General features: G+C 45.9%; 2 protein-coding genes across 5 annotated transcripts; one reads left to right on the top strand and one right to left on the bottom strand.

Annotated features, from left to right (window-relative positions):
- The first annotated feature begins 328 nt into the window (after nucleotides 1-328).
- Nucleotides 329-18,930, top strand: mfsd6b (major facilitator superfamily domain containing 6b). 3 transcript variants are annotated; one of them, XM_061233646.1, is made up of 7 exons: nucleotides 329-637; nucleotides 3,541-5,242; nucleotides 9,412-9,509; nucleotides 11,510-11,671; nucleotides 12,379-12,471; nucleotides 13,092-13,357; nucleotides 15,597-18,930. In XM_061233646.1, the coding sequence occupies exons 2-7, from the start codon at nucleotides 3,543-3,545 to the stop codon at nucleotides 15,738-15,740; spliced, it is 2,463 nt and encodes an 820-aa protein (XP_061089630.1). In that variant the 5' UTR covers nucleotides 329-637; nucleotides 3,541-3,542; the 3' UTR covers nucleotides 15,741-18,930. The 3 variants fall into 3 exon arrangements, with proteins under 3 accessions (XP_061089630.1, XP_061089627.1, XP_061089629.1); XM_061233643.1 differs by having other exon boundaries at nucleotides 330-637; nucleotides 13,092-13,372; XM_061233645.1 differs by lacking the exon at nucleotides 329-637 and adding an exon at nucleotides 1,954-2,114 and having other exon boundaries at nucleotides 13,092-13,372.
- On the bottom strand, nucleotides 17,022-25,533 carry nemp2 (nuclear envelope integral membrane protein 2). Of its 2 annotated transcripts, none has more exons than XM_061233647.1 (9): nucleotides 25,010-25,533; nucleotides 24,320-24,429; nucleotides 23,873-24,104; nucleotides 23,666-23,738; nucleotides 23,059-23,152; nucleotides 22,605-22,719; nucleotides 21,714-21,939; nucleotides 20,503-20,712; nucleotides 17,022-19,776 (listed from the first exon to the last, which is right to left on the bottom strand). In XM_061233647.1, exons 1-9 carry the CDS (start codon nucleotides 25,101-25,103, stop codon nucleotides 19,386-19,388), a joined length of 1,545 nt encoding a protein of 514 aa, XP_061089631.1. In that variant the 5' UTR covers nucleotides 25,104-25,533; the 3' UTR covers nucleotides 17,022-19,385. The 2 variants fall into 2 exon arrangements, with proteins under 2 accessions (XP_061089631.1, XP_061089632.1); XM_061233648.1 differs by lacking the exon at nucleotides 25,010-25,533 and adding an exon at nucleotides 24,728-24,860.
- Between the last annotated feature and the right edge of the window lie 670 nt (nucleotides 25,534-26,203).

The raw sequence follows: 26,203 nt of genomic DNA on the forward strand, positions 1-26,203 counted from the left end.
TAACTTGTATTTTAATGTTCATTTTTAACTGCAACACTAAAGCATAATTGACATTTGATTTATATAGACATGCATTGCAGGTTATTTATTGTGGTGATTTGATTGTGGTATTCAGCTGAAATCTGAATATAGCCAATTCGTGCGCCTTTCTTGGAATTTCTAGATAATATCGATTAACTCCGCAAATAGCCAAAGAAATACCAACTGCTCCGAAAGAGGCCAGTCTCAAGGGTTCGCTGATGTTGTTCACAGTAGCCAGTCAGTTGTCAAATTCAGCTGTGAAGACCGCAGCTTCCGCTAACGTCACAGGCTAAGTTCGACCCCTCCCTGTTGCTGCCCCTCGTTTGCAGGTAAGAATGACGTCACGCCGCCCTGGCTTTCTGAGTGCAGTTTGTAGATAATTACGCGAACAGGATTTGCTAGACAGACGTCTTTTAGTGCAACTGCAAGCGGATTGTTCGGGCTATTGACACCGTTTATTGGATATATTTTGGTCATTTACGTCCAAGCTTCAATGGAGCGACGCCCGATGTTCTGATGATGTGTGAAAGGAGAAACCTTTGGGCAGAACAAATTAGGTTACCTGCCGCCCAGCCGAGGCGGTGAAACAGACTGAACTGAAAACGAGAAGAATCTGGTAAGGAAGCATATTCATAACTGTTTCTGTTCAGTGAAGAATCAATTAAACCAACTCAGGTTCCACTAGTTTATTTTGGGAGAGAATGCAACAAGCTATTCTCACATCTAGGCTACGTGCAAGTTAATTTCTGAGTGTGGATCTATTGCAATAATTTTAGATTGTTAGAGTAAAACAATCTAAACGCACGGTGATTCCTCCGCGCACATTCATTTACTGTGTTACCATAAGTATAAGTTGCTGGCTAGCTACTGCGCTGTTTAAAACCGTAATAGAGCATTATATTAGCGAAGTTTACTAGCTAATTATGGGTATGTGTCAGAGTTATGTCCTTGAACGTTTGTCAAACAAACGTTAGATTTCTAATATTAACGAGCTTAATTAACCAACTTAGACAAAAGATGACACTTCCGCAAACGTGCGCAAAGCAGAAATGTAGGCTAGCTGTATTTTCTTTCACGGCGTCTGGTCGTGTCTCCGTAAAATTGCAGTCTCAATGTTGATGATGTAAAGTAGATTATATTTTCCCTTCAGTGACGGCATAAATGACAGTAACTGCGCTCATGTTCAAAATATAATTTCATTTTGGGTTGATCGGTTGTCTTAGCTGTGTTTGTTGCCCGGAGCAGCAGAGATATGCGCGGTGACTAACCATTGTATTGTAGTTATGTTGTACATACAAAATAGGCTATTTGTCCAGAAAATGTGATGCCTTTCATTACTTTTGAGAATTAGCTTGCATCGTATTCTTTGGCAAGTGGTAAAAATTGTGCCCTGTTAGGTCAGCTGCTGCACAAAAATATATAGGCATTTAAGAGGGAACGCACAGGAAGCCAATGGGGACCCAATCAACCCGGTTTTACCACTGCTGAAGCATACAACACACCGTCAATCGTTCCGCTCGTGTGACTTGATATACATCTTAATAATCATAACAAGTTCATTTATATTGTACCTTTCAGACAGTATACCACGAATACCTATTATTGTTATTCTTATTCGGCAGTTTCACGGAAGGTTTTTAGTTCTTCACAATAACCACAAAGGAACAGGTGCATTCACAAATTCCGAATGAATAGATATTTAGGGTTTGTCTTATACACCGGTATGTTAATCACCGGAACGTCATACTTACTGTTGTCTAGTGGTTGACAAAATTAAAATAATGACGGATGAAAGATTAATTTAAATTAACGTCAGCCGGGCTTGCACGTTTGTGAAAGTTTCGGGTGTTTGATTTGAGCTACTTTACCTGAATGACTTATGGGTTGATGATGATGATAGTGATAATAATATAAATCTGTTAGAGAGGAATATTTCCCAAATATGAGTAGCTATAAATATAAACTCAGTATCAATATAGACCACTTTATTAGGTACACCTGTAACTCAATTCTATGGTCCAGAGGTTGTTTTTCAGACCAAACCAATCCAATAAGCAGCTGTTCAGCAGCCGAAAATTCAAGCTAACCGGAAGGTAACAGTAACTCAAATAACCACACATTACAACAGTGCTATGCAGAAGAGCATCTCTAAACACACAAGACATTGAACCTTGAAGTGGATGAGCTACAGCAGCAAGAGACCACACCAGGTTCCACTCCTGTTCGAAGAACATGAGAAAGTGAGAATAGTCAGAACAGTTAAAGATTGGAAAAAACGTTGCCTGTTCTGACTATTCTCACTTTCTTCTACAACATGCAGGTAGTAGGGTCAGATTTGGGGGTTTACAACATTAATCCATGGATTCATCCTGCCTTGTGTCAACAGGTCGGGCTGGTGGTGGTGGTGTAATGGTGCGGGGAATGTTTTCCTGACACACATTATCCCCATAATACAAATTGAGCATTATTTAAATGCCACAGCCTACCTTAGTATTGTTACTGAACATCAACATCCCTTTATGGCTACAGGGATCTACCCATCCTCTGATGGCTACTTTCAGCAGGATAACACACCATCCATGTCACCATGCACTTAAGCTATTTCTCCGAACGTGTTCAGTGTACTTGAATGGCCTTCACAGTCACCAGATCTCAATTCAATAGAGCACCTTTGGGATGTGGTGGAATGGGAGATTCACAACATGCATGCCCAGCAGACAAATCTGCAGCAACTGCATGATGCTATCATGTCACCTGGACCTGAATCGCTAAGGAACGTTTCAATCATGCCATGAAGATTTCTGGCTTTTCTGGGGGCAAAGTGAGGTCATACACAGAACTAGAAAGGTGTATCTTATAGTGTTCACTGATTCTATATACCAGTATCTGATTTGAAGGGAAGCCTAAAATCTTCCAATCTTGTGCAGTATTCAGTCATCCTTTGTGTTTGTAGAGTCAACATCATTTGGACAGCACAGACATTTTTTGGCAGACGAACAGGAGTTAAGTGAGGGGTACTGTTTGTAGTGATAATACTAGGCCGGTTTCGTAGTGCAGCTGCTCTTGTTGTCACGGCAATAAATGGAGGGAAAGATACAGTCCTTTATTAAAACCAGTCCCTTTTTTCCAGATGTCATTTTTAATTGATGTATTTTTGTCAGTTTGCTTCTCCTTCTACCCTGCTACCTAATATTGGACATTTAGAGGTTTTGTACAACAGGCGTGACAGAATAGTGCTTATGGAACAAAAAGTTCCAAATTTTGGGCCCACATTGATTGCCACTGTTGCACATACAAACCCACAACCACAAAGTGATGTACAGTGGTATAGAAGACCAAAATGCTGTGTATCGATATGAGCCGGATTCTTATTTTGACATTGAGGGCTGACGTCGACTCCTTGGGCAGACACACTCATCCCTCTCTACTGCACCAGACTGGTGAATAATCATTTTCTGCAAATGGTTCCTACTTGCCGCTCATTGCTTTCCTCTCGTCCTTTCATCCTTTCTTCCCTAGAGATGGCGAGCAACGACCGAGTGGCGATTCTGACGGAGGACGAGGAGGAGCTGAAGAGGCAGTACGTCCTGGCCGAGCCATTCGGGACTCTGTCCCTCGATCCAACGCTGGAACAGCCCTCGTCCCCTTCCTCTCCAGGGGTACCCTCCACTGAGTCGCCTGCCCCTCCATCGGTGCAAGGCATGACCTGCCTGGAGAGGTGCTGCATGAGGATCAACAGACACCTCCTCATCTCCAAGATCTTCTACTTCTTCTTCTACGCGGCCTACGGCTCCCTGCACCCCCTGCTGGCTGTGTACTACAAGCAGCTAGGGATGACGCCCAGCCAGAGCGGCCTACTGGTGGGTATCCGCTACTTCATCGAGTTCTGCAGCGCCCCCTTCTGGGGAGTGGTGGCTGACCGCTTCAAGAGGGGGAAGGCCGTGCTGCTGTTCTCCGTGCTCTGCTGGATCGTGTTCAACAGCGGCATCGGCTTTGTGAAGGAGGCTGGCCTGACCTGCACGGAGAAGAACCCCACTGAGGCTCCCTCGAACACCTCGGTCGCCATCCTCCCCACCAATGAAACCAAGGCCCTCCGGGTCCCGACGTCCAATCACAGCAGGCGTCACCGAGAGGCAGGTTTGGATCTCTTCAGCCTGCCCGCGCTTTTGGACGACCTGGAGTCTGTCTACAGCCCCCACCGCAGATACGTCAGAGAGGCTGATGCCAACGTGACGGCATCTCCCTCAGCTCCGATTGAGCCTGCAGCCAGGGAAGTGTCCACCGCTGTCGCCATCACAACCACACCCACCACCACCACCACTACTACCGCTCCAAGTACAATCACGTCTTCAGTGCATCCCTCCCTAACCAGCACCTCCACAGTGCCCTTCACCAGAACCCCAACGAGCGAGAGCACACAAGCTCCCACCACCCCCATCCCCACAACCATAACAACCACCACCACCACCACCCCAACCACTACCCCCGTACCCATAGAGTACATCATCACCTACAACAAGGACCAGGTGGAGAGCATCTTCCTCCTCATCCTGCTGGTCATCATCATCGGCGAGTTCTTCAGCGCCCCCGCCGTGACCATCGTGGATACGATCACGCTGCAGTACCTGGGCCGACACCGCGACCGCTACGGGCTGCAGAGAATGTGGGGCTCCCTGGGCTGGGGGCTGGCCATGCTCTCCGTGGGCATCTGGATCGACCACACCCACATCACGCCAGCCATCGACGGCGCCGGCTGCATCCTGCCCGACTACAAGAACTACCGGATCGCCTTCATCCTGTTCGGGGTCCTGATGGCCTCGGCTCTGATGGTGGCCACGCGCTTCGACTTCGACAGCGATGACCGCAGGGCGTACCAGGAAGAAGCGGAGAAGAGGGCCGATGCGGAGGTCGTCACGCACGCGGCCCAGAGCCACTCGTCTCCCGAGGCGGGTTCTGAGGAGGCTGCCGACGGGGACGTGCAGACGTTCCACTACCGGGACCTGATCCGGCTGCTGTGCAGCCTCCGCTACGCGACCGTGCTCTTCGTGGCCTGGTTCATGGGCTTCGGATACGGCTTCGTCTTCACCTTCCTCTACTGGCACTTGGAGGACCTGAAGGGCACCACCACGCTGTTCGGCGTCTGCTCGGTGCTGAGCCACGTATCCGAGCTGGCGGCCTACTTCACCAGCCACAAGCTCATCGAGCTGGTGGGACACATACGGTATGTGCCGTCTGGGAATCGGGGAAGGCTGGAGCTGTGCAATACCTGCCTTGCTGTTTATCTCTGGTTACAGGGCTACTGAATAGATTGGTGGCAATTTCTGAACCGCCCACCGGGGCAACATGAATTGAAGCATAGAAATGTAGAAGGTAAAATGGAGGGCAAGTCCCTATTTTGAAAAACGGTAAATGTCTTCTTATGTTTTAATGGAAGCTGTTGTATCCAACTTTACAGATAAGTAAGGGAAGCCACACGGAGAATAAAGTTCCATACTTTCCATGATTTCTTGTCTACAAGAGAAAATAAGAATGTGTTCACCATTTCTTTGCATCATTTGTTCGGTTATTTTATTTGGTCGCTGTATGCATATTCCACATCACCTGTTGAAAGTTTAACTCAGGTCAACAAAGGTATACGCCCAATATTGTCTGTCACAGGTTGTGGTCATCCGCCTGTTTACACAAGATTTATTGTGACGTTTTTCTTCCATCTGGCAATGGACTTTAGTTCCTGTCAACTGAGTTGCTATGTACACTCCTATGGACACCTGGTGACAACAGTCTAACATCACAGAACATTTACCTCTACATTACTATTACTCATTTCAGTGGGCAATGATGTGTCATTGCGTTATTAGCCGGCCTACTTAACCTTCTTCCTTTCTGGGCATGTAGTATTGATCTTCCCGTAGGACTTTTAAGTTATACAGAAATTACACAGCATCAGAGTTTCCAATCAAATGTAATTGAGTGGAGAGCTTAAATGCACGGCTGGACAAAGGCAACGTAGGGTTGTTTACGTACCCACTTCATACCCTATACCTGAAATAAAATACTGACTTCTATCTAACAATCAGGTGTCAGGCAAACAAATAGTCGCGGTCACTACTGGATTTGTCTGTCCCCCCCGCCCAGTTTGTCTTCTGATTGGCAATCAAGCCCCTTTGCATTTTATTCATGTCCATTTCTTCACCAAGTCTACCCCAAGTAAACATCCAAGCACATTGGGACCTGGGTAACGCTGGGTAAAGTTTTTGTGGCGTTCCATGCAGACCACTGCCATGGTCTGCATACACCTCCAGGCTCACTTCACCTTTTCCTGAGTACGAGTGCTTTATCTGGATGTTCCATCTCCAGAGCCACTCCCTGCTCTATTTTAATCTGAAAAATGTTTTCCATTTGGCTTGCTGTCTGTGTGCCGATTGGCTGTCGGTGTCGCCGGGCCAGGAGAGGCAGGTTTCACTGTCTGACACTGTCCCAGGATATTCGACAGCCTGGCGTTACATTGAGGAGAGAGGGGCCAGGGATGGAAGACTGACCAGCTCAGTGATGACTGGCAAACTCCGGTCTGTCGAAGGATGGCTTTGCTTTCCTGTGAGAGCGCCTTTGGGTGTGGCACCGGCGTCTCCACGGTTTCTCAGCCAAGCAGTTACTGACAATCCTGCTGTGGGGACACGCCGTTTGCCTGCCCAGTGAATGGTTCCAGTATCAGTGGTAATAAAATGGCGGGGGCGGGCGGGTCTTTTGTCTTGCGTGTAGACTTAAGGACAGTTTATCAGTCTGTTGTTTTATTTCCCTTCAAGCAGAGGGATGTATTTCACCTTGAACCATTAGGTATGCCTCTTGTCGGCAGAAACAGCGATTCATTCCTGGGCAGAAACTGAGGTTTTAACTGATTTTTGTAGTAAAAAAATGTTTTCATGGACACCACAGAGCCAGATGGTGGCAAAATTAGAGGTGTTTCTGTCCTTCAGTGCTGTGTTCTGCTGCGCATGTGCCTATTTATGCTGAAGCTTTGGAGTGAAGCAAACCTTTATTTCTTTGGAATGCCACACAAGGCAAAGCAGGATTTGATGCTTTGATCAGGTCTCTGGCTAGCAGGACTGTGTGGCGCTACCAGGTGCCTGTAATTTTAGTGTGTGGCCCTAGCAGGAGGCTGTAGTTATGGCAGTGTGGGGCGCTAGCAGGAGGTTATGGCAGTGTGGGGCGCTAGCAGGAGGTTATGGCAGTGTGGGGCGCTAGCAGGAGGCTGTAGTTATGGCAGTGTGGGGGCTTAGCAGGAGGTTATGGCAGTGTGGGGCGCTAGCAGGCGGTTATGGTAGTGTGGGGGGCTAGCAGGCGGTTATGGTAGTGTGGGGCGCTAGCAGGAGGTTATGGCAGTGTGGGGCACTAGCAGGAGGTTATGGCAGTGTGGGGCGCTAGCAGGAGGTTAAGGCAGTGTGGGGCACTAGCAGGAGGTTATGGCAGTGTGGGGCGCTAGCAGGAGGTTATGGCAGTGTGGGGCGCTAGCAGGAGGTTATGGCAGTGTGGGGCACGAGCAGGAGGTTATGGCAGCGTGTGGCACTAGCTGGAGGCTGTAGTTATGATTGTGTGGGGTGCTAGCTGGAGCCTGTAGTTATGATGGTGTGCAGTGCTAGCAGGAGCCTGTAGTTATGATGGTGTGCAGTGCTAGCAGGAGCCTGTAGTTATGATGGTGTGCAGTGCTAGCAGGAGCCTGTAGTTATGATGGCGTGCAGTGCTAGCAGGAGCCTGTAGTTATGATGGTGTGCAGTGCTAGCAGGAGCCTGTAGTTATGATGGTGTGCAGTCCTAGCAGGAGCCTGTAGTTATGGCAGTGTATGGCGCTGGCTGGAGCCTGTAGTTATGATTGTGGGTGGCGCTAGCAGGGGGCTGTAATTATGACAGTGTGGGGTGATAGCAGGAGCATTATGACAGTGTGGCACATAGGGTAAGGAGTCACCTTTTCGGCTGTGCACACACCCACTCAGGAATTTCAGACGTCACACGACACCCATTAAGAACCCTGTCACGCTGACGCTTCCCTCGTTGTGAGAATTCCCCTTTCTCCCCGCGTACCCAAATTAGAGCTGCCACTCAGGTCTGACCGCATCGAGCGCATTTTCGCTTCCAGAAACACGGGAGACGATTGTCATGCGGAAAAAGCGAGGAAACAAGGTGCAGGATTGTGCGAGAGGCAGTTCTGGGAAAAGTGGTCACGCTCCCCTCGCTGTCCTTTGTTCGGTAGCCGGCCCTCCGGAGATGAGCTCAGATGTCCTCTCCCCTGAGCTGTTGTAACTCAATGCCGCCTCTCCGTCTCTCCCCGTCTCTGTCCCACAGCAGCGATGGACTGGCCTCCCCCGCAGGTCATTTCCATTCAGAATGTACTGTAACCCAATCCAGGACAGTCCAGTCCATTAAATTATGCTTTATTCTCATATGTTCCCTGTTTCTGTCCAGTTTCCCCATATTTCACTGGCTGCCAGGGTTGGTACATTGACATACAGGTAGAAGTCCATGAAAGCAGTCGTGAGAAGTAGCACTCGGATAATTCATTATGTTTGGTGTCACTGGATCTCCCAGCTTTGTCTGAAATCAGTATTGCACTGGCCTAACCCAATTTCTTCCTTGGGCCCAGGGTCAATAAAATAGGCTTAAGTCTCTGATACTGGGAGGTATACTATGAAGTGAGATTACAGGTTTAGCGACATAACTTACTGTAAGCGCTAACATGTACTACGAATCTTGGTATATTACTCAGGTTATCTGCTTGGAACATCCAAAGCACTGCCCTTTGACCAATCAACTTGGAAATGGACGTCTCTCCAGGACACTCCCGTAGAGTTTGGGGTGTTTTCACCAGGCGGAGACCAAATTAATCGGCTGGCATATAGTGTGGTTACACTATATCAGCTTGATTCTTAACAGAGAGAGTCATGATGCAAGCTTCTTGAACCCTGCATGTCAATATCTTCCCACAGCACAAATAAACTGTAGGACAATTTGTGAGATTGTAGGTTTATTTGTTAAGACTGGTATGATAGCCTAAATGTGCTACATTGGCTCAGGAAGTAAGAGCAGTCGTCTAGCAGTCAGAGGGTTGTCGGTTCAGTGCCACCCTGGGTGTGTCGAAGTGTCCCTGAGCAAAACACCTACCCCCAATTGCTCCTGATGAGCTGGTTGGTGCCTTGCATGGCAGCCAATGTGTGTGATTGTAATGTAACAACTGTTTGTGTGTGTGTTTGTTCAAATCCCAGGAAATGCACTGTTGTCGTGCCTGAACAGTAATTCCTAGAATATTTGCCATAAAAGCAGTTTAATGTACTATACATAATGTGTGTTCAGTAGGTGGGGTGTGTTCATGTTGGCTCTCTGTCTGTCTCTTCCCTCTCAGAGTGCTGTACATCGGTCTGGCCTGTAACACAGCACGGTACCTGTACATTTCCTACCTGGAGAATGCCTGGATCGTTCTGCCGATGGAGGTGCTCCAAGGTGAGCTGAAGCCCGGCCTCTGCTGGCCACAGCAGGCTTTGTTTTGGATTTGAGGGCATGAAATCGAGAGAGGGCATTTCAGGACAGACAGGAACTCTCCTTGTTATTTTAAACATCTCGTCAGACGCCCTTTTCCGGGGGAAAATTCGCTTTCTTCCTGCCCCCCCCCCCCCCCCCCACTACTGAAAGCACATAAACACAGCAGTATCACTGCTCCACCTCTGGTACCTCTGGTACAGGCGTGGCAATGGCAGGATTAGGAAAACCGGTTTGGTAGCACCTGCATAGTTGTCTGCAGAGGAGTGTCGGCTGTTTGCGACAGTGACACAGGTCATACACAATGTGTCTCGCTTGTTCTAGAAGCACAAGCTTTCGATAAATGCACCCAGATATGACCTCATCGTTTCTGTGTCCCTGGGGGTGCTTATTTTAAACCATTAGTCAACTAGTGGCGTGATCAACTAAGAAAACAATTCAACTCAGACTTGACTTAATGAATTTGAATCAGTATTCAAATGCTTGCAAATTAAGAACAATTCAGTTTCAGCTTTGTTTTCGTAACGTTAGTTACATAAAGTACAGGCTGAGAACCTGTGTAAAAAAATTGTTGACATTATTCATTTTCCCACCTGAAAGTGCGACTTAAGGGGGGTGTGTCTGTGGTGAGTCATTATTTGGGAAATAATGCAAAAAAGAAAAAAGATTCAGACTAGATCTCGGGAGCAGCACAATTTGCTAATTCAACACTTTCCAAAGGCACGTCCCTGCTTTACATTTGACATTTACATGACATGTTTTTGGCATTTAACACGCTCTTACATGGGGCAATGCACACTTTATAGTAACCATATACAACTGGATATATGCTGAATAAATTCAGGCTAAGTGCCTTCGCTCTAGGGTGCAATGGCAGGCAGGGAATTGAACTTGCAATGTCTGGGTTGCAAGCCTGGTTCCCTTAATATACTAAACAGCTGCCTGTTGTCAGTGGCAGGGTCTGACCGGGAAGCAGAGAATCCCCCTCTGTGTGCGTCTCGGACCACACCACGAGCTATCTGCTTACCGCCCACATGCATCCAATAACGATCTGTGACAGCAAACATGCATTTCACATGACGCCAGGCTGACCTCCTTTCCAAGTTAACCATTGAGGCGCCGTACGGAGGCCCGGGGCGGTTCACACGTTAGCCTGGGTCTGCACCGACTCAAGGTCTGCAGTCGGTTTAGTTTAACCTATGCCTGTATATCCTGCTTTTCATCTTCTTCTGACACTCTCTGTTCCTGCCCCCCACGCCCCAGGCGTTGGGCCATGTACGTGGATGTAGACGTGGATTTGAATCGATGGCCGGTTTCCATAAAGGCCGCTGTTCCGGGAACGGCTTAGACGGTAGATAAGCAGGCACTGGGGGTGGTGCGGAGAGACTGGGCTTTGTGCATTGTGCTCTGGGACAAATAGGCCAGGCCTGTCTGCAACTGACACTGTCTTCACAGAGCCGTGTGAATGATTATAGAATTAAACGCTACACCCCTACTACTGCTGTACGCGTGCTGCCCCCCACTGGCACCTCGAGGAAACAGGAAGTGTTATTGCAGGTGGATAGAATTTGGTAGAAGTGCTAAGGGATGTATTTTTGAAATTACTGTTATTATTCTTTAATATGTAACACCCGCACTATTTTGCACAGAATTTTTCCTGCAATCTGACTGTGTGCCGTACTAATAGCATGTGTGTTTGTGACCGTGTGCTGTATTGACGGTGTGTGTGAATGTGTGTGCCGTACTGACACTGTGTATGTGAATGTGTGTCATACTGACAGTGTGTTTGTGAATGTGTACCCTGCTGACGGTGTGTGTATGTGAATGTGTGCCATACTGAGTGTGTGTGTGTGTGTGTGTGTGTGTGTGTGTGTGTGTGTGTGTGTGTGTGTGTGTGTGTGTGTGTGTGTGTGTGTGTGTGTGTGTGTGTGTACCGTACTGACGTTGGCCGTTCGTGTCGACAGGAGTGACGCACGCCTCCGTGTGGGCAGCCTGCATCTCGTACCTGAGCGCTGCCGTGCCCCCTGACCTGCGCACCTCTGCACAGGGCATTCTGCAGGGCCTGCACCTGGGCTTGGGCCGTGGCTGTGGAGCCATGGTCGGCGGAGTCCTGGTCAACTACTTCGGTATGGATGTCGAAACCATTTAGCTATAATGTCAAACCCTACGAACTCGCATAGAGCCATTACTGAACTACCATTTCAACCAGATAATAGTAACTGACCTCAATAACATACCAATTCTATCACCTTTAACCATATACAGAAGCTTAGCTTTGTAACACTTAAGTCATTAGTAAGTCAAGTAGTAAGTCATTACTCCTACATTGGTACTTTAAAAGTAGTAACTGAAGTCTGATGGCAAAGGGGGCAGTCATCTGAAGGTGAGGCTTCTTAAAAAGCCAATAAAGTGGAAAGAATTTGCTTTGCAACTGTCCAGGTTATCTGATTGGCCAGCACCAACTCCGTCCTGCAAACGGCCTATTCAGTCCGTCTCTACAGCGGCTGACATCTGCCTGGTTGTGTTACTGTAGTAATGCTTCTCTCTGTGTGTTCAGGGCTAGGGGGTTATATCAGCCTGGATGAGACATATTGGAAAAACCTTGGCAGTGTTGCACATTCCATATTGATCTGTTTTGAATAGTGGTAGAAATATGGAGAGGTCCAGAAAAGGGACAAAACCCTGAGATGTAGCCTTCAGATTTCAGCTGCAACAAAATAAACATGGATGAATTTAAGCGTTTTACATTTAGCTCTGTGCATGGCTCTATGATAAATGGCTCTCTGATGTGTGTGTGTGTGTGTGTGTGCGTGCGCGCGCGCGCGCTCTGCAGGAGCTGCAGAGACCTTCAGAGGGATCGGAATGGCCTCCCTAATCATCCTTCTCTTCTTCTCCCTCATCCAATATTTAATGGGACAGAACCAGGGTAAGGGCCAGGCCTGGGTCAAATATCTCATTATTTTGGATTCAAATACTTTTCTATGCTTCACTGAGCTTGTCTGGTGTATTGGAACCTATGAACAACCCAACCACCTGGTCCTCTTGGTTAGCTGATCCGTAAAGATCAATCGTGTGCAGTATAAGTATTTGAATCCGAAACCATTACATATATGAACCAGGACTTGTATGGGTGAGTCCAATATGTTTGTTGCTAGTTTGTTGTTGGTGGTGGTGATTGAGGCGAGTATCTCCCTCATCTCGGCAAAGTGCTTTGAGTGTCAAGAAAAGAGCTATATAAATGCAATGATCTATCTATCAATATGTAATGAGACAGGGTCAGGGTATGGGTGAGACCACTGTCCCCGGCCCCCCCTCAAGTTTACCTAGTACTGGATGAGAGACTGCAGACTTTGCCTCCCTGAGAATAAGAAGCATGGTGAGGGACAGTTTCTCTGAGCTGACCACACTGACCACTGAATAACCTTAACCCAGGTTCACCCAACTCAATTTCTATTAGTCCTGTTTCCATTCTGAATTCAAAAGAAATCAATAACACAGTGACACAGATAACATTTCATCCTCTATCTCTCTTTTTCCATCTCTCAGAGGACAAGATGCTGGCCGAGAACATTCCGGTTCCATCCAGTCCAGTCCCCATAGCAACCATCGACCTGGTCCAGAGCCACTCGGAGTTGTCCTCAGCCAGGCCAGAGATCAAACTACCTCCCAAAAAGACCAAGCACCAGGAGGAGCAGGAGGACCTGAACAAGCCTGCCTGGGTCATCTCCTCCTCACCCTGGGTCACCATCGCCTTCGCCATTTACCAGATCCGAGAGATGGTCACCTTGGCCAGGACCAGTCCTACCACAGAGGTACAGCCCTTGCAGGTACGCCTGGGCCCTGGCAAAGGAGCAGTTCTAACCAGTATGCTGCTGTGGTTATAGGGAGATTCTGATGGCCACTTCATGACTTCATAATGCTGAAGTCAAGCATAAATGGCCTCTCACCTAGGGCCTAAAAATATTTATCATGATGTTTTTCTTATTACTGATGTTATGACTGTATTTGATGGTATTTGGTTTTCCAGTACATATTATACACAACGTAAATGGAAATATACTGTAACTGTAGAGATGTAAGGGTAAAAGTAACTGTTTAATAGGAATATGAACACTTGAACAGTCTGCAATATTGAGTAATGTTCAAAAACCGGATGGTAAACATTAACAGACCCTAATTTGCAACCTGCTAATGCTACTGTACAAAATATTCAAGCGTATTCCATTTTCCTGTACAGAATTAGATTTTCAGAGACCAAACCATTTCCATACCGTCAATGCACCCCTAGCTTTTGAAACAGTCCCCGTATAAGTGAGTAGGAGGAGGCCAAAAGGTTTCAGGGTCTGTCGTTTTTCCACATACTTCCCCGCACATGTTGTTCGCAAAGTCACATCACGTTTTTTTCAACAAAGTGGTGTTTCACGGACTGACCTTAAGTTTATGCTGCAAATTCTTGATCATACTCTTGCACTATACATTTTTTAATTTGTTGGATAAAATGATAAACCTGTCACATGCCTAATGGCTGTCTAATGTGCACCTGTTTCACATTTTCTTACGATTCTTGCACATGCTGATATGATGCAACATGTTATGTAAATTCTGATATAAAAAAAAAAAAAAAATTATATGGCCTAGTCTTGTTGCTCTACATCAGCGCTACTCAACCGCAGTGTCTGCAGGCATTTGCTTCAACCGTGCACTACACCACCTGATTTCACTAATTAGCTGAACCAAGCAGGTAAAATAATCAGTGAAATCAGGAGGTGTATCACACAGTTGGAGCAAATACCTGCAGACCCTGCAGCCTGCAGGATGAGGAGTTTGAGTAGCGCTGCTCTACTTGATAAGGGCAGGGATGTGCCTCCTGAATTGAATCCAATAGAAAATATGAAGAACTGCATAGCTGGATGGTCTTAGCATTCTCAAAAGAGTTACTGAGGGTGCCCCAAAAAGGCCAGCATGCATAAGCATGTTTTTGAAAAGCTCTTGTGTGTCTAGACTCACTTATGTGTGACTGGACCAGGCATGTTACTACATGTGTGTTAGTGAGGGCATGCAGAGACTGGTTCAACCATGGAATCCAGACCCTCTCATCCCAACCGGACGTACCCGTGTGCGGATCTGCTGCGGCGTTGTGGAACGTTTGAACTGAATGTGGTTTTTTTTTTTTTCCCTTTCCTTTCCATGCCATTATGTCCCCTCTGAAGAAAGGTGAGAGAGACGTGCAGTGTTCAGTGTGTCGTTTGGTCCTGTATATGTGTAAATGTGGGGATGAGTGTCTCGATCAAGCGATTTGAATGGCTGGCTCTGCTTCTCTTGTTGCAATGCATTTAACCTGGGGACCTCCACTGGAGGCAGAAAATGCTAACTCAAAATGCAGAAAATGATTTGTTTGAGAGTCTCGTATTTGGTTCCTGTTTCAAAATAGACTTGTTTGCTGGAGTAGCTTGCTCAGTCTTTTAAAGGAGAAAGCTGTCAGCTGCTGAAGAGAGCGTTCAGGACTGTGAGTTCGAGAGATAGTCAGATTTGCTTAGTGGTACAGGATAGTCTCACCACTTACTTGACACAAAGACAAATGGGTACACATTCATGCAAATCAGCAACCGTTAAAACTCCACAGCCATAAAAACGAGAGAGGTGCACTGCTCCATGCTGTCTGTAAACAAAGGCCTTGGCTTTTTTTTAAAATTTGAAAAAATGTTAGTCAAATTCTAAATTCATCTAGTATGGTTTATTGCAGGCAAGTTGAAGTACAAGTGTCCAATAAAAACACGCACTACCGTACATGTGCAGTAAATGTTTGGTGTTTGACTGTCCTGTGCTATAGGTACCAAAATGTGTACTGAATATAGCATAAAATTCATAAAAAGATTTCATTTAAGATCATTATTGTGAAACGAGTTCCATTAAGCAGTTCAGATTTGATCGTTTGTTGGGCAGAAAAGTGACATTATATTCAGAAGTAATTGTGTAATATAGAAAATATTTCTTGTGCTGTAAGCATCCTCAGCAGCAATGCCTAAAGCTTTCTGTTTTCTGTTTGTGTAGGAGATAAGTGATCCTGTTACTCTCTGCGGTCTTGAAGAAGAGACCTCTCCCCCAGCGCTCCCCGCAGACCACCACGACATATCCCAGCAGCCCCCATCCCCAGAGGAACCCGGGAGGAATCTAGCACCACTCCCAGAAAACTGAAGTCCACCCTCCCATGCCCTTTGTCAACTTGCACCAGTAATGACTCGCATTGGAGCAAAGGGCTAGACCGCCTGGCCAGGTCTGTCTGACCGCGTTTGTACTCCAGCCACAAGAGGGCAGTCACACTGAGGCATCCTGCCTGAATATTGTTGGGTGACTGTCCCAACATTGTTCCAGACCAGCGAAGATCTTAAGTGTGAATAAGGAAATTCCCCCCTTGTCGTGGCGCCTTTAGATAATATCCCTGTTTCACTGTAGAGCTGGACCCAGGCTAACTTGGCTAACCGCATGGTTGTGTTTCAATCTCTATACTTGCAATCATGGTCATGCTAAAGGCAGCCTTTAGCCCAGGTTTAGATTACCATCAGGACTTCTGCAGTCAGAGACATCCTGAAACCGCTAGAATAGACTCGCAGTGTTCATGTCAGTTTTTAGCACAGGGATTCTGTCAGAATCAGCATCTCTAAATCAGGTCACCTACTGTACGCCCACAGCTCACTTAAATAAGCTAGTTGACAGTGTTGCTTTTGTGCTTAAACTTGATGGAGCTTTGTCCTGATTATAAATCGGTCACCTGAACACAGCGAGGCTACAGCCTGGTTCTGGCTCTACAGCGGAAGCAGTTGATCAGCTGCTTCGTCCGACCGTAGTCGGATAGCGCCTTGTTTTACCGACCGCCTCCACTGCCCAAAGACCAGGCTCGTTAATGTACAGGGACAGGACCCGAGTGACATTCCTGCGCTCTGCTGTATCTATATTTAATGTTATTTAAGCCGCAAGGAGTGCCTGGACCTACCGTGCCGGCGTCGCCAGAAAGGAAGTTCACCTTGCCTGCTCGTAGCAAGTGCAGATCCGTTTCTTCTTATGATGGTGAAGATGAGGAATTTGGAATGTGTGGTGACACACACACACACACACACACACACACGCCCCCCCCCCCCTCCCTTTTAACCACTTTGCATTTCAAATACTGACCTTGCTGCGCTGGTGTAGACTACTGACTTTGAGGAAAGTGTTTGTTTTAAACGTGTGTAGATGGGAACGGCGATGGAGCCGAACCGTTGACTTCCAATGGCTACTGAAGGACAAACTGACCGTAGTTTTAATTGCACTTGTGTCCCTGAGGAGTGTTTGTGTACTCGAATCTGTGTGCCTTCTGCTTCCCGTTTTTGCCCACGTGTACTTGCTCTGTGACCTTTCGGTTTTGTACTGGCAAGCAAGCCCGTTTACATTACGCATTTTAAAAAGAGCGTGCTATAAAATACACACCAATCCAGATAATACAACCAAGTCCTGTTTTATTAACCCCAGAGTCTGCGTGGCAGCTTTGATATGTATCCATTATGGGTCTGAATATTATACTGGCATTTACAAAAATACTTTTTAAAAACACAGCAAAAGACCCATTTAATTAGTCTTACCCAAGAGGGTATATGAAAATAGTTTTTAAAAACTCTTTAAAAATACATTTTAAATAATACAATAAATCATCAGTACACAGCATGTCCTATGATGTTGGTTGGCTCATTCCTGAGTGTGACACTAGAGGGCAGCAGAGAACAGTAGACTAAACTGGACAGCAAAAAGAACAGGCTGTCCAATGACCAGGCATTTTAAACGTGTTCTCTGCTGTAAACCAAGTAAGAGTCACTGGCCTTTTTAAATGGCAATAAGATTTCCATTCTGCATTATTAGAAATGTAAAAACCAAAACATGGTTACCTTTGTGATTTGACCCAGTCATGATGAACTAAAATGTTCTCGAGCAGTGGTCTCTCACTCCCACCCTGGAGGGTTGCCGTGTGCAGGATTTGTTTCTTTTTTTGGTTTCCTGTCAATAAGTAGCCAATTTAGGCCTTTGAATCCAGATATGTGGACCCTTTAGCCAATCAATGACTTTAAATCAGGGATGCACAACTTCGGTCCTCGAGGGCATACTGGTTTTTGTTCCAACCAATTGCTTTGTTTATAATTTGCTGACAGCTCTATTAATGACCCTGGTTCAAGCCTTTACTTGAGCTGTGTAAAATCATTATGATGCACTTGCAGTCTGTAGCTGTAGCCAGAACTCACACATGTCAGATAAAATATCCATCCATCCATCCATTATCTGAACCCGCTTATCCTGATCAGGGTCGCAGGGGGGCTGGAGCCTATCCCAGCATACATTGGGCGAAAGGCAGGAATACACCCTGGACAGGTCGCCAGTCTATCGCAGGGCACACACACCATTCACTCACACACTCATACCTACGGGCAATTTAGACTCTCCAATCAGCCTAACGTGCATGTCTTTGGACTGTGGGAGGAAACCGGAGTACCCGGAGGAAACCCACGCAGACACGGGGAGAACATGCAAACTCCGCACAGAGAGGCCCCGGCCGACGGGGATTCGAACCCAGGACCTCCTTGCTGTGAGGCGGCAGTGCTACCCACTGCACCATCCGTGCCACCCCCAGATAAAATATGATTGAGCCAATTAAACCATTAAGACCAGAAGTTGGCACAAAATCCTGAAACGGATCGGCCCTTGTTGTGCACCCCTGCTTTACATGAATAACTTAAGTGTGGCAACACATCGACCCTCCAGAATGTGAGTGCAGGATCCCTGCTCAGCTGAATGCGGATGTCATCGATTAAAACAAAATGTTCCACTCTGACCCAGCCCCTGGCCCACACACTCTGGCTGCCATTTGGCAAGTGTTTCTGATGGCTGCGTACTGCTGATTCCTGGTAACTGCATGCAAAAACAACCGCTACAATGTCAATCTAACAGCAGTGACCTAAGACCAGAGGTGGAAGGTCCAGGGGTCAGAGTGTTATAAAGTCCTGCCGTGTGTTTCTTCCGCCCATTAATACAGCCAATTAGTTCTACCTCCTGGCTGAAGAATTGTGCCAAATTGAAAATCCAAGACTGGAACAAAATATTGGGGAGAACTTTTACTTGAACTCGGACCTGAGGTGTTTCTCAGTCTGTACTTGTCTGTTCTTGCAGTCTCGTGAACTTGTGTGACATCATATTTAACAGCTCAAGTCCTGTTCAAAAACCAATAATGCATCAAATGAATCCTTGCCCAAGGAGAACGGACATTACATCCCACCATTCATTGTGCGACTTCATCTCATTTCAGCAATAAACATTGCCAAAATCTTTCTAAGAATTAAAATGAGGCAAGAAATATGTGTTATAATTGCTGAATTTTATCTTGTTTTAAATATAGCTAGGGTATTAGCTAAAGTTTATCAGCTGGGCTAACTTGTAGCCAGTTACTAGCCTCTGTTGTAATGGGGCGCCAAGGCAAGTTCAGTAACTGCCTGTTTGGTAGTGGTAGTGTTACAGCACGCACTGCATCACAAAAGCATAAAACTAGTATCTGGAAGTGCGTCTCCCATAAGAGCATACTCCACAAGAACAGACTTCCAGACTTTGCATTCTTGGGATTGAAACACCCCTGGATTTTCCACCTCTGCTAAAAGAGAGTGGGGGAAGAAAGCGAAACCAGCTGCACGCTATTCGCTGTGACGGGATTATGAAGTTGTTTTTGGCACGCGATTACCAAGTGTCAACTGCACGCCTAGCTGCCGTTCCCGCAGAGGAGAACCGATTCATCCACAGTGCGTCTGCAGAGGTGTGGAAAGGCTGCTCTCAGAAGAGCTCCAGGTCTTCGGTGGCCGTGGCGTCTGAGTGGGGGGAGTAGGGGAGGGCGGGGTAGGGGCAGGCAGGGGGGGTGTAGGCAGGAGGGAGAGGGATGGCGCTCCTGGCCGGTAGAGAGGGGGCAAGGCTACGGAGAGGCGTGGGGCTACGGAGAGGGGCGGGCGGGGGGAAGGCTTGGGTGGGCTCGTAGTACTCCTGCTCCTCCTCGCTCAGGTCGTCTCCGGCCCCTTGCTGAGGGGCCCCTCTGCCCGCCGGCGGACCCCGGCCCTGGCCGGGGAAGATCATGCCCTCGTAATAGGCCCCCCCCAGCCCGTACTGCTGGTCGTGCGTCTGCGACTCCTGGGGGGTGAGGTGGGAGCCCCCCCGCAGGAAGCCGGCGAACCTGGGGAGGAAACGGGACGCGGCCATTTTGAGACGAGCGCGCGAAGCCAAACCAGCATTACGTTACATGACGTTTCGTTTAGCAGAAGCGTTCATCCAAAGCAACGTGCAAAAAAGTGCATACCAAGGTCATTAGAACTACAGAACAGGAATGATGAGACACAATTCACACAGAACCAGTTGTACAACCATGAACATACAAGTCTAGCACACATGCAAATAGGCCAAGTCAGTAAGGAATTAGGTCAGTAACTACAATACCAATAAATACAAATGCAACAGTCCTAGATTAAATGACTAAGTACAACAAGGGGCTAAAAGATTGAGACAGGTGAAACGTGGCAATAAATCAGGGTGCTCCCACAGAGGAGTTAAGGTGTGAAGAGGTGGGCTAAGATTATACAGGTTTTCATTCTAAGAAAAAACCACACCAGCTAATTTCACCAATGTAGTTCCCTCCTCTCTGTGTTAATTAGTGAAATGAGCTGACAGTGATAGGTCGGAATAAAAACCTGCACACTCTCAGACCTCCAAGGCACACGATTGGGCCACCCCTACACTCGTGTGATGGGATTAGCCAGAGCAGTTGGGCAACTTCACACAAGCTGATTACGATTAACCCTGTCTGTGTTTGAAACCGCACACTACTCCCACTAATGTAGTACGAGTAGTATGCAAACACAGCCCCTGACTGGTTACCATGGCAGTGATGCACGAGTGGCCCTACCTTTGGGGGGCGCGCAGTCTCAGGACCGTGTCCCAGGCGGGGAAGTCTGCGCTGGTGCAGTGCTCCCTCAGCGCCTCCAGGGAGGCCCTGGTGTGCACCTCCCCCTGCTCCCTGTACTCCTCCTCGGTCAGGAGTCGAACCCGGGGCTTCCGCCACCAGCGCGGCTTCCTCAACACGCCCACGCCCGAGCGGAGGACCTGGCCGGTTTGTCTGCGGAACGAGGAGGGCAGAGGGAAATATTACATTTTGTAAGACCTTACGAGTTACATTAATGGCATTTCACATAAGCTCTTATCCAGAGCGACGTACAGTTGATTAGAATAAGCAGGAGATAATCCTCCCATGGAGCAATGCAGGGTTAAGGGCCTTGCTCAAGGGCCCAAAGGCTGTGCGGATCTTATTGTGGCTACACCAGGATTAGAACCACCGACCTTGCGGATCCCAGTCATGTACCTTAACCACTACGCTACAGGCCGAGTTCACTTTCCATTCAAATATTTAGCAAATGTTGACCGAATTTCTGAAATGCCGAAAGAAAATGTGAATTTTCCATCACCTACTGTAATGCGAATGTTCTAAAGAGGATGCGACAAGATTAAATAAGAGTGCTTTGGGGCTTTCTGGAGTGGAAGCATGCGAGTTAGGTCCCAGTTACGACATCATTTATTCAGAAAAGTCTGTGTCCGTCACCCTTTGTCGCATCTTCAGTTTGTTTATACTTTCCCACCTCAGCCAAGTGTAAACTTTTTTTGCAATGTTTCACCATTTTTGTGACAAGTGTATTACTGCAATTATACAATAGTCTTAACAACAGGTTTATACATTTAAACACGTTGGTAAATTGAAGAAAGATTGAAGTAATTGGGAAAAATAAAATAAAATAGAATGCCAAAAAATGTGTGATAAGTCACTCCTTTGAATGTTTCTCACCCAATCAAATTGCGAGGTTGGCACTAACTTTTGTATGTTTAATATGGAGTCAAAATTCTGGGAGTGGGGCGGCAACATGCCAGGTTTTGACGGGGTAAAAATGGGGAAGAGGGAGGGGAAGAGGGAAGGAAAGCATCTATACACAAAGGGCTTGATTTACTAAGACCTTTAGCATGTGAAAAACCTGAGTGCACGCAAAGCCTGGCTGCGTTATTAGCTTTGTGTGTGCTAAAAGGTTTTATTCAATCAGGCCGTTAAGGCGTTGTGCCAGTGTGCAGTACCTGCAGGTGGCCAGCAGGAGGCCGTATAGATATGGGAGGCATTTGAGCCCCAGCAGACCCGCCAGCACAACGTAGGCCGCCGTGGGGTAAGTGATGCCGTGATACATCATCGCCATGGCGACGATCTGCAGCACCCAGGTCGCGAGGGCCAGAGTTCGCTCGTCTGTGATTGGGCCGCGCTTGTAGCAGACCGCAAAGCTGATGAAACCTGACACCAGTAGGTAGCCTGTAGGAGGAGAGTCAGTCACGCTGGGAAAAGCAGGTCGAACTACCCCACCCCTTCCCTCCCTCTCTCCCTCTCTCTCTCCCCAAATCACAAACCACACCACCTGTAAAAGTGAATGTGCACTTGGTGGGTACATATATCAGAAATCATATTCATTTAGAGAGTGAATTTAATTTTGTGTGTGAGGGTGGGGGGGTGGGGTATGACCTGAATTTAATTCCCTAATTACAAGCCTGGAATGTTTTTCCCATATCGGAATTTCTTTTAGGGAGGGCAGCCAACAAGATGCCTCTCCACAGTAATGGTAGCAGAAAAGCTACTGTTAATAACTTTAATCAGATGTAATCATGCAATCGTTTTATTTGTGGGCGATCGTTCCGCGGCTGCAGTATGTAAGGGCCTCAGTGGGAACTGAATGCTTTCTCTGAAGAATGATTTAACATTGAGTACTCTGAGAAATGCGAACTCGTTTGAAATTGAACCCTAAGGAAACTCCAAGCACAGACCAATTTAATGGCCCTTAAAAGGTTGATTTATAAATGCATGATGCCATTGGGGAATAGCACTCACTGCCTTAGATTTATTATATATTATAATAAGTATATATTCATAAGCTTATTATCACTAACTCCATTTGAGCAGAAGCCAGTGGGGACTACACTCACCCAGAACTTCTCTCCAGTACATAGACATGACTTCTTCCCAGTTTGCCAGCAGCTGCTGGAACCCCAGGTAGGACAGGCTAGAGCTTGCGCCAAACAGCATCAGAAACACTCCCCTCTACAGGGGGGGGAGGAATAATAGCATCAGAACCATGAATGCAGATGCACCTTAGCATGGCAACAACAAAATAGCCCAGAACTTGAGCTAAACAAGTTAAGCTTATTCTCACTTGATGCTGAAGAGATTCACACACACCAAGCGATATTACCTAATTTCCTCAAACTCTATGGGTGTTCCAGATTCTATGAAAGCATCTTGTTTTATTAATGTGGTAAATTAGGTAGTGAAAATGATGCAAAATATTGTCACCAATGCATAAAAAAATATCCATATCAGTGGTCACCCTTACAGTTTGCCTCTTTTCAAAAAATAATTGGAGACCAGTGGAGCACTTACCTTTGGTATGAAATGTTTCAGAACAAAAAGGAGAAAAATGAATATTGAAATCACGCCCAGTGAAACTCCTGCACTGTAGTAGAACAGGGAACTCCTGGTAAAAGACAAAAAGGCAGAACTTGTATTACTTATTTTGTAATAGTAATACAAGAAAACTGGTAATTGGTTGCATTTGGGCTACTTTGTTCCACCTAGCTGTCTGGACTGTGATGTAGTACTGGAGTTAGAAAATGGGTCTTTGAACCAGAGGGTTAAAAAACATTCAGTTGGACATTTTATTAATAAATATTTAAATAGCATAATGTGGCAGTCACTCCTTTGACCTCAGGCTAAGTGACATTGCTAGGGAGGGTAGTGAGAATCCTGGCCTTCTGCTAAAGGAATTTTGCTGTGCAGTAGAGCAGACCAGGGTTAAGTTGGTCATATGGCAGATTAGCCTCCTAGAAAATTCCCTACTACAAATATGATGGACTTGTGCAACTGCAAGTCTGTGCAAGTCAATACATTCTATAGTACAATAAATGTGATGGATGAATTTACAAAGAAAATACTTTTAAAAAGGACGGGGCAGATTATGTGCCGTGTTGGTGATTAAATAAGCATTTACCTGCAAAGTGCCCCAGCGAAGTAGAAAAGGGCGAGTCCGGTTATAAACAGGCTGAAGTTTACTCTGTTAAGTCCTGAAAATGATGAGCATTGTACATTAACATATTGTACATTAATCTGCTTGATTATGCAATGTATAACTACTATATTATTCATGTTAATCTTATGCTTTAGGTAGGCTTTTTCAGATAAGTGATGTGAAGTTTACTTTTGCCAGAGACTTGAAGGGTGTACTGAACGCTGGCCCTTTTCGACTTAACCATGAAACAAACGTCCTGGTCGACGAGGGGAATGTCCAGGCTTTTCTCTCCAGTCGAGCTGGATGGCCAATAGTGATCAAATAAACACTTGGCCAGCGTGATGACGTCCTCCGGCTCACGACAGTTCCGTGTTTCCATAGGGTACACAAGGTGAACTCCATCCTCACCTATTACATGTACCTGAGGCACAGACCGAACAAGTTACAGCACTGTCCTTTCTATGTACGGAAATGAATTATCTGACCCACAAAAATGTAGCATACAATTTAAATATGATATGGATATGAGTAATGAGTAATGAGTAATGGGTAATGAAACACGTTTCGAATGTTAGACCGTTAGTAGACATTAGATCACTGTCGAGAATCAAATACAGCAAACATGGTTAACGTTACCTGGAATGAGGACCATATATCTTTCCATTTAATCACTGTTCCGGAGCTGTAGCAGAAACATCTGCCGCCAAAATGCGTTGAATTTTCATTTGCTTTTAGATATGTGCAATCTGAAAGGTAAACGATTGTATGAGCCATCCGTTACATTATTGGACGTAACTGTTAGCTGTATTAACGTAACGTATGTCTCGAGCACTAGGCTACTGTACCTAACATATTTTCAGTACAAAGTTGGCTAGGTTAGCTATTGCTAGCTACATGAGAACATCGCTGACTGAAAATATCTTAACGTTACTCATATTTGCGCTAACAATATTTGACTGTTTTAATATGGCTAGAATTCACTTTCACGGGATACAACCCCAGCCAAATAAACCAATTAAATGTAATATATGGGTGTATACTGACACAGCATTGATCATTTATTAATTCAACTGTAGCTGGCGACAGTTTAATTGAGTATAAACAATAGCAAGCAGCGTGCAGTTGCACAGCTAGGATCGATAACCGCAACATTAGCCTAATTTAGCTTAACCGTAGCATGACTAGCTAGCTAGCAATCCCTCCAGCTTCAGTTCAACACAAATCCATAGCTTTGCATATTCATAACGCGGAAGTACCGCTGGAGAGTTGAGCACATAAGTAGTTTGGCTACCGTACATTTTGATACAAGATCATGAGTGTCCATACCTGCATGCGAATATCCGTAAATCCCTTCAGAACGATGGCAGAAAATAAATAAAAGGGCTAATTTAAGAAGAAATATTCGAGGTGCACTGATCATGTTGGCTGGCTGTAGCTTGCTAGCTAGAATAGTTTCAAATTCGGAGGTTTTCCTTGCGTGTTCAGACCTAATCAAACGATGGAACGATGGTGCTAGATTAAAGATAATACCTGTAGCTAAAGTTTACTTGATATTGCAATTAGACCTAATTCTGTCATGCACGAATTACTACATAAAGGTAGCTATAGAGTTCTGATTTATAATTAAACGTACCAGAGAACCGTAAATGTAAAAATAATGTATGCCGGGCAAATTTACTATCAACGTGCCTGACCCTTTGCATATCCTCTAGTTTGGCCTTAAATATTAGCCGAATGTAGCTGGGTGGTTAGCGATATAAACTAGATACACGTTGTAACACAAAAGAAAATGAATATTGTTTTGTAACTTAGTGTAAATTAGCTAACATATGAACATATTGTTAGTTACATATTCTCTCCATTCTCGTACCGTTAGCCAATCGAATACCTTTCTGTGGGACTAGCTAGCGAAGTAATTCGATACATTGTGTGCGCTCGAGAGCTGGCTCAGCTGCACTCGCCCTCTCGTGGTGTCAGGAAACGTTGCAATTTTGTTCCATGCATGCAGCACTTGATTTGAATTGACTTCGGATAACGTTTTTACAATTAATTGCAGAAGATTTTACTGAAACAATTCAGGTTACTCTAAATATCTTTCTCAAGGGTACAACTAATTCCTAGCTGTTAAGTGTAGCAAGTTTGGTGTTGTCAGTACTTTTTTCAAGTTTCCATATTGGTACATTTGGCGGTATTACCACAAAATATTAATATTCATCATCAATCACCGATCAGCCATAGGTAGATGAATGTATTGTTTATCAATTTGTTGGTGGTTGGGTTGTTTTGACTGATATCATTGTGATGGGTTTCAGAGTGCACTGTTTTTTGAGACACCTAGGTATACTGAACAATGAATGTGAAATTCTGTAGAGACTGCTCATTTGAGCTTATTTCTCAAAATTATTTCCTCTTTGAATTAAATGTGACAGAGCTACCAGGGGTAATATTGGAGAAGCTGATGTAAGTCACAGTTTATTCATGTTTTTATTTCTTACAATTGTGTAACCTGTTGCTCTTTTC

Source organism: Conger conger, chromosome 3 (genome assembly GCF_963514075.1).
Source record: "Conger conger chromosome 3, fConCon1.1, whole genome shotgun sequence".
Classification (NCBI taxonomy): domain Eukaryota; kingdom Metazoa; phylum Chordata; class Actinopteri; order Anguilliformes; family Congridae; genus Conger; species Conger conger.

Bases quoted from the DNA above. Each gene is read 5' to 3' on its own strand.
- nemp2 (XM_061233647.1), bottom strand. From the start codon at position 25,103: ATGATCAGTGCACCTCGAATATTTCTTCTTAAATTAGCCCTTTTATTT. The intron at 24,430-25,009 runs GTATGGACACTC...TTTACCTTTCAG, and splicing joins TTACGGATATTCGCATGCAG to ATTGCACATATCTAAAAGCA. The intron at 20,713-21,713 runs GTACTGCACACT...CTCGTTCCGCAG, and splicing joins CTCCTGCTGGCCACCTGCAG to ACAAACCGGCCAGGTCCTCC.
- mfsd6b (XM_061233643.1), top strand. From the start codon at position 3,543: ATGGCGAGCAACGACCGAGTGGCGATTCTGACGGAGGACGAGGAGGAG. The intron at 5,243-9,411 runs GTATGTGCCGTC...CTTCCCTCTCAG, and splicing joins GAGCTGGTGGGACACATACG to AGTGCTGTACATCGGTCTGG. The intron at 12,472-13,091 runs GTAAGGGCCAGG...TCCATCTCTCAG, and splicing joins TTTAATGGGACAGAACCAGG to AGGACAAGATGCTGGCCGAG.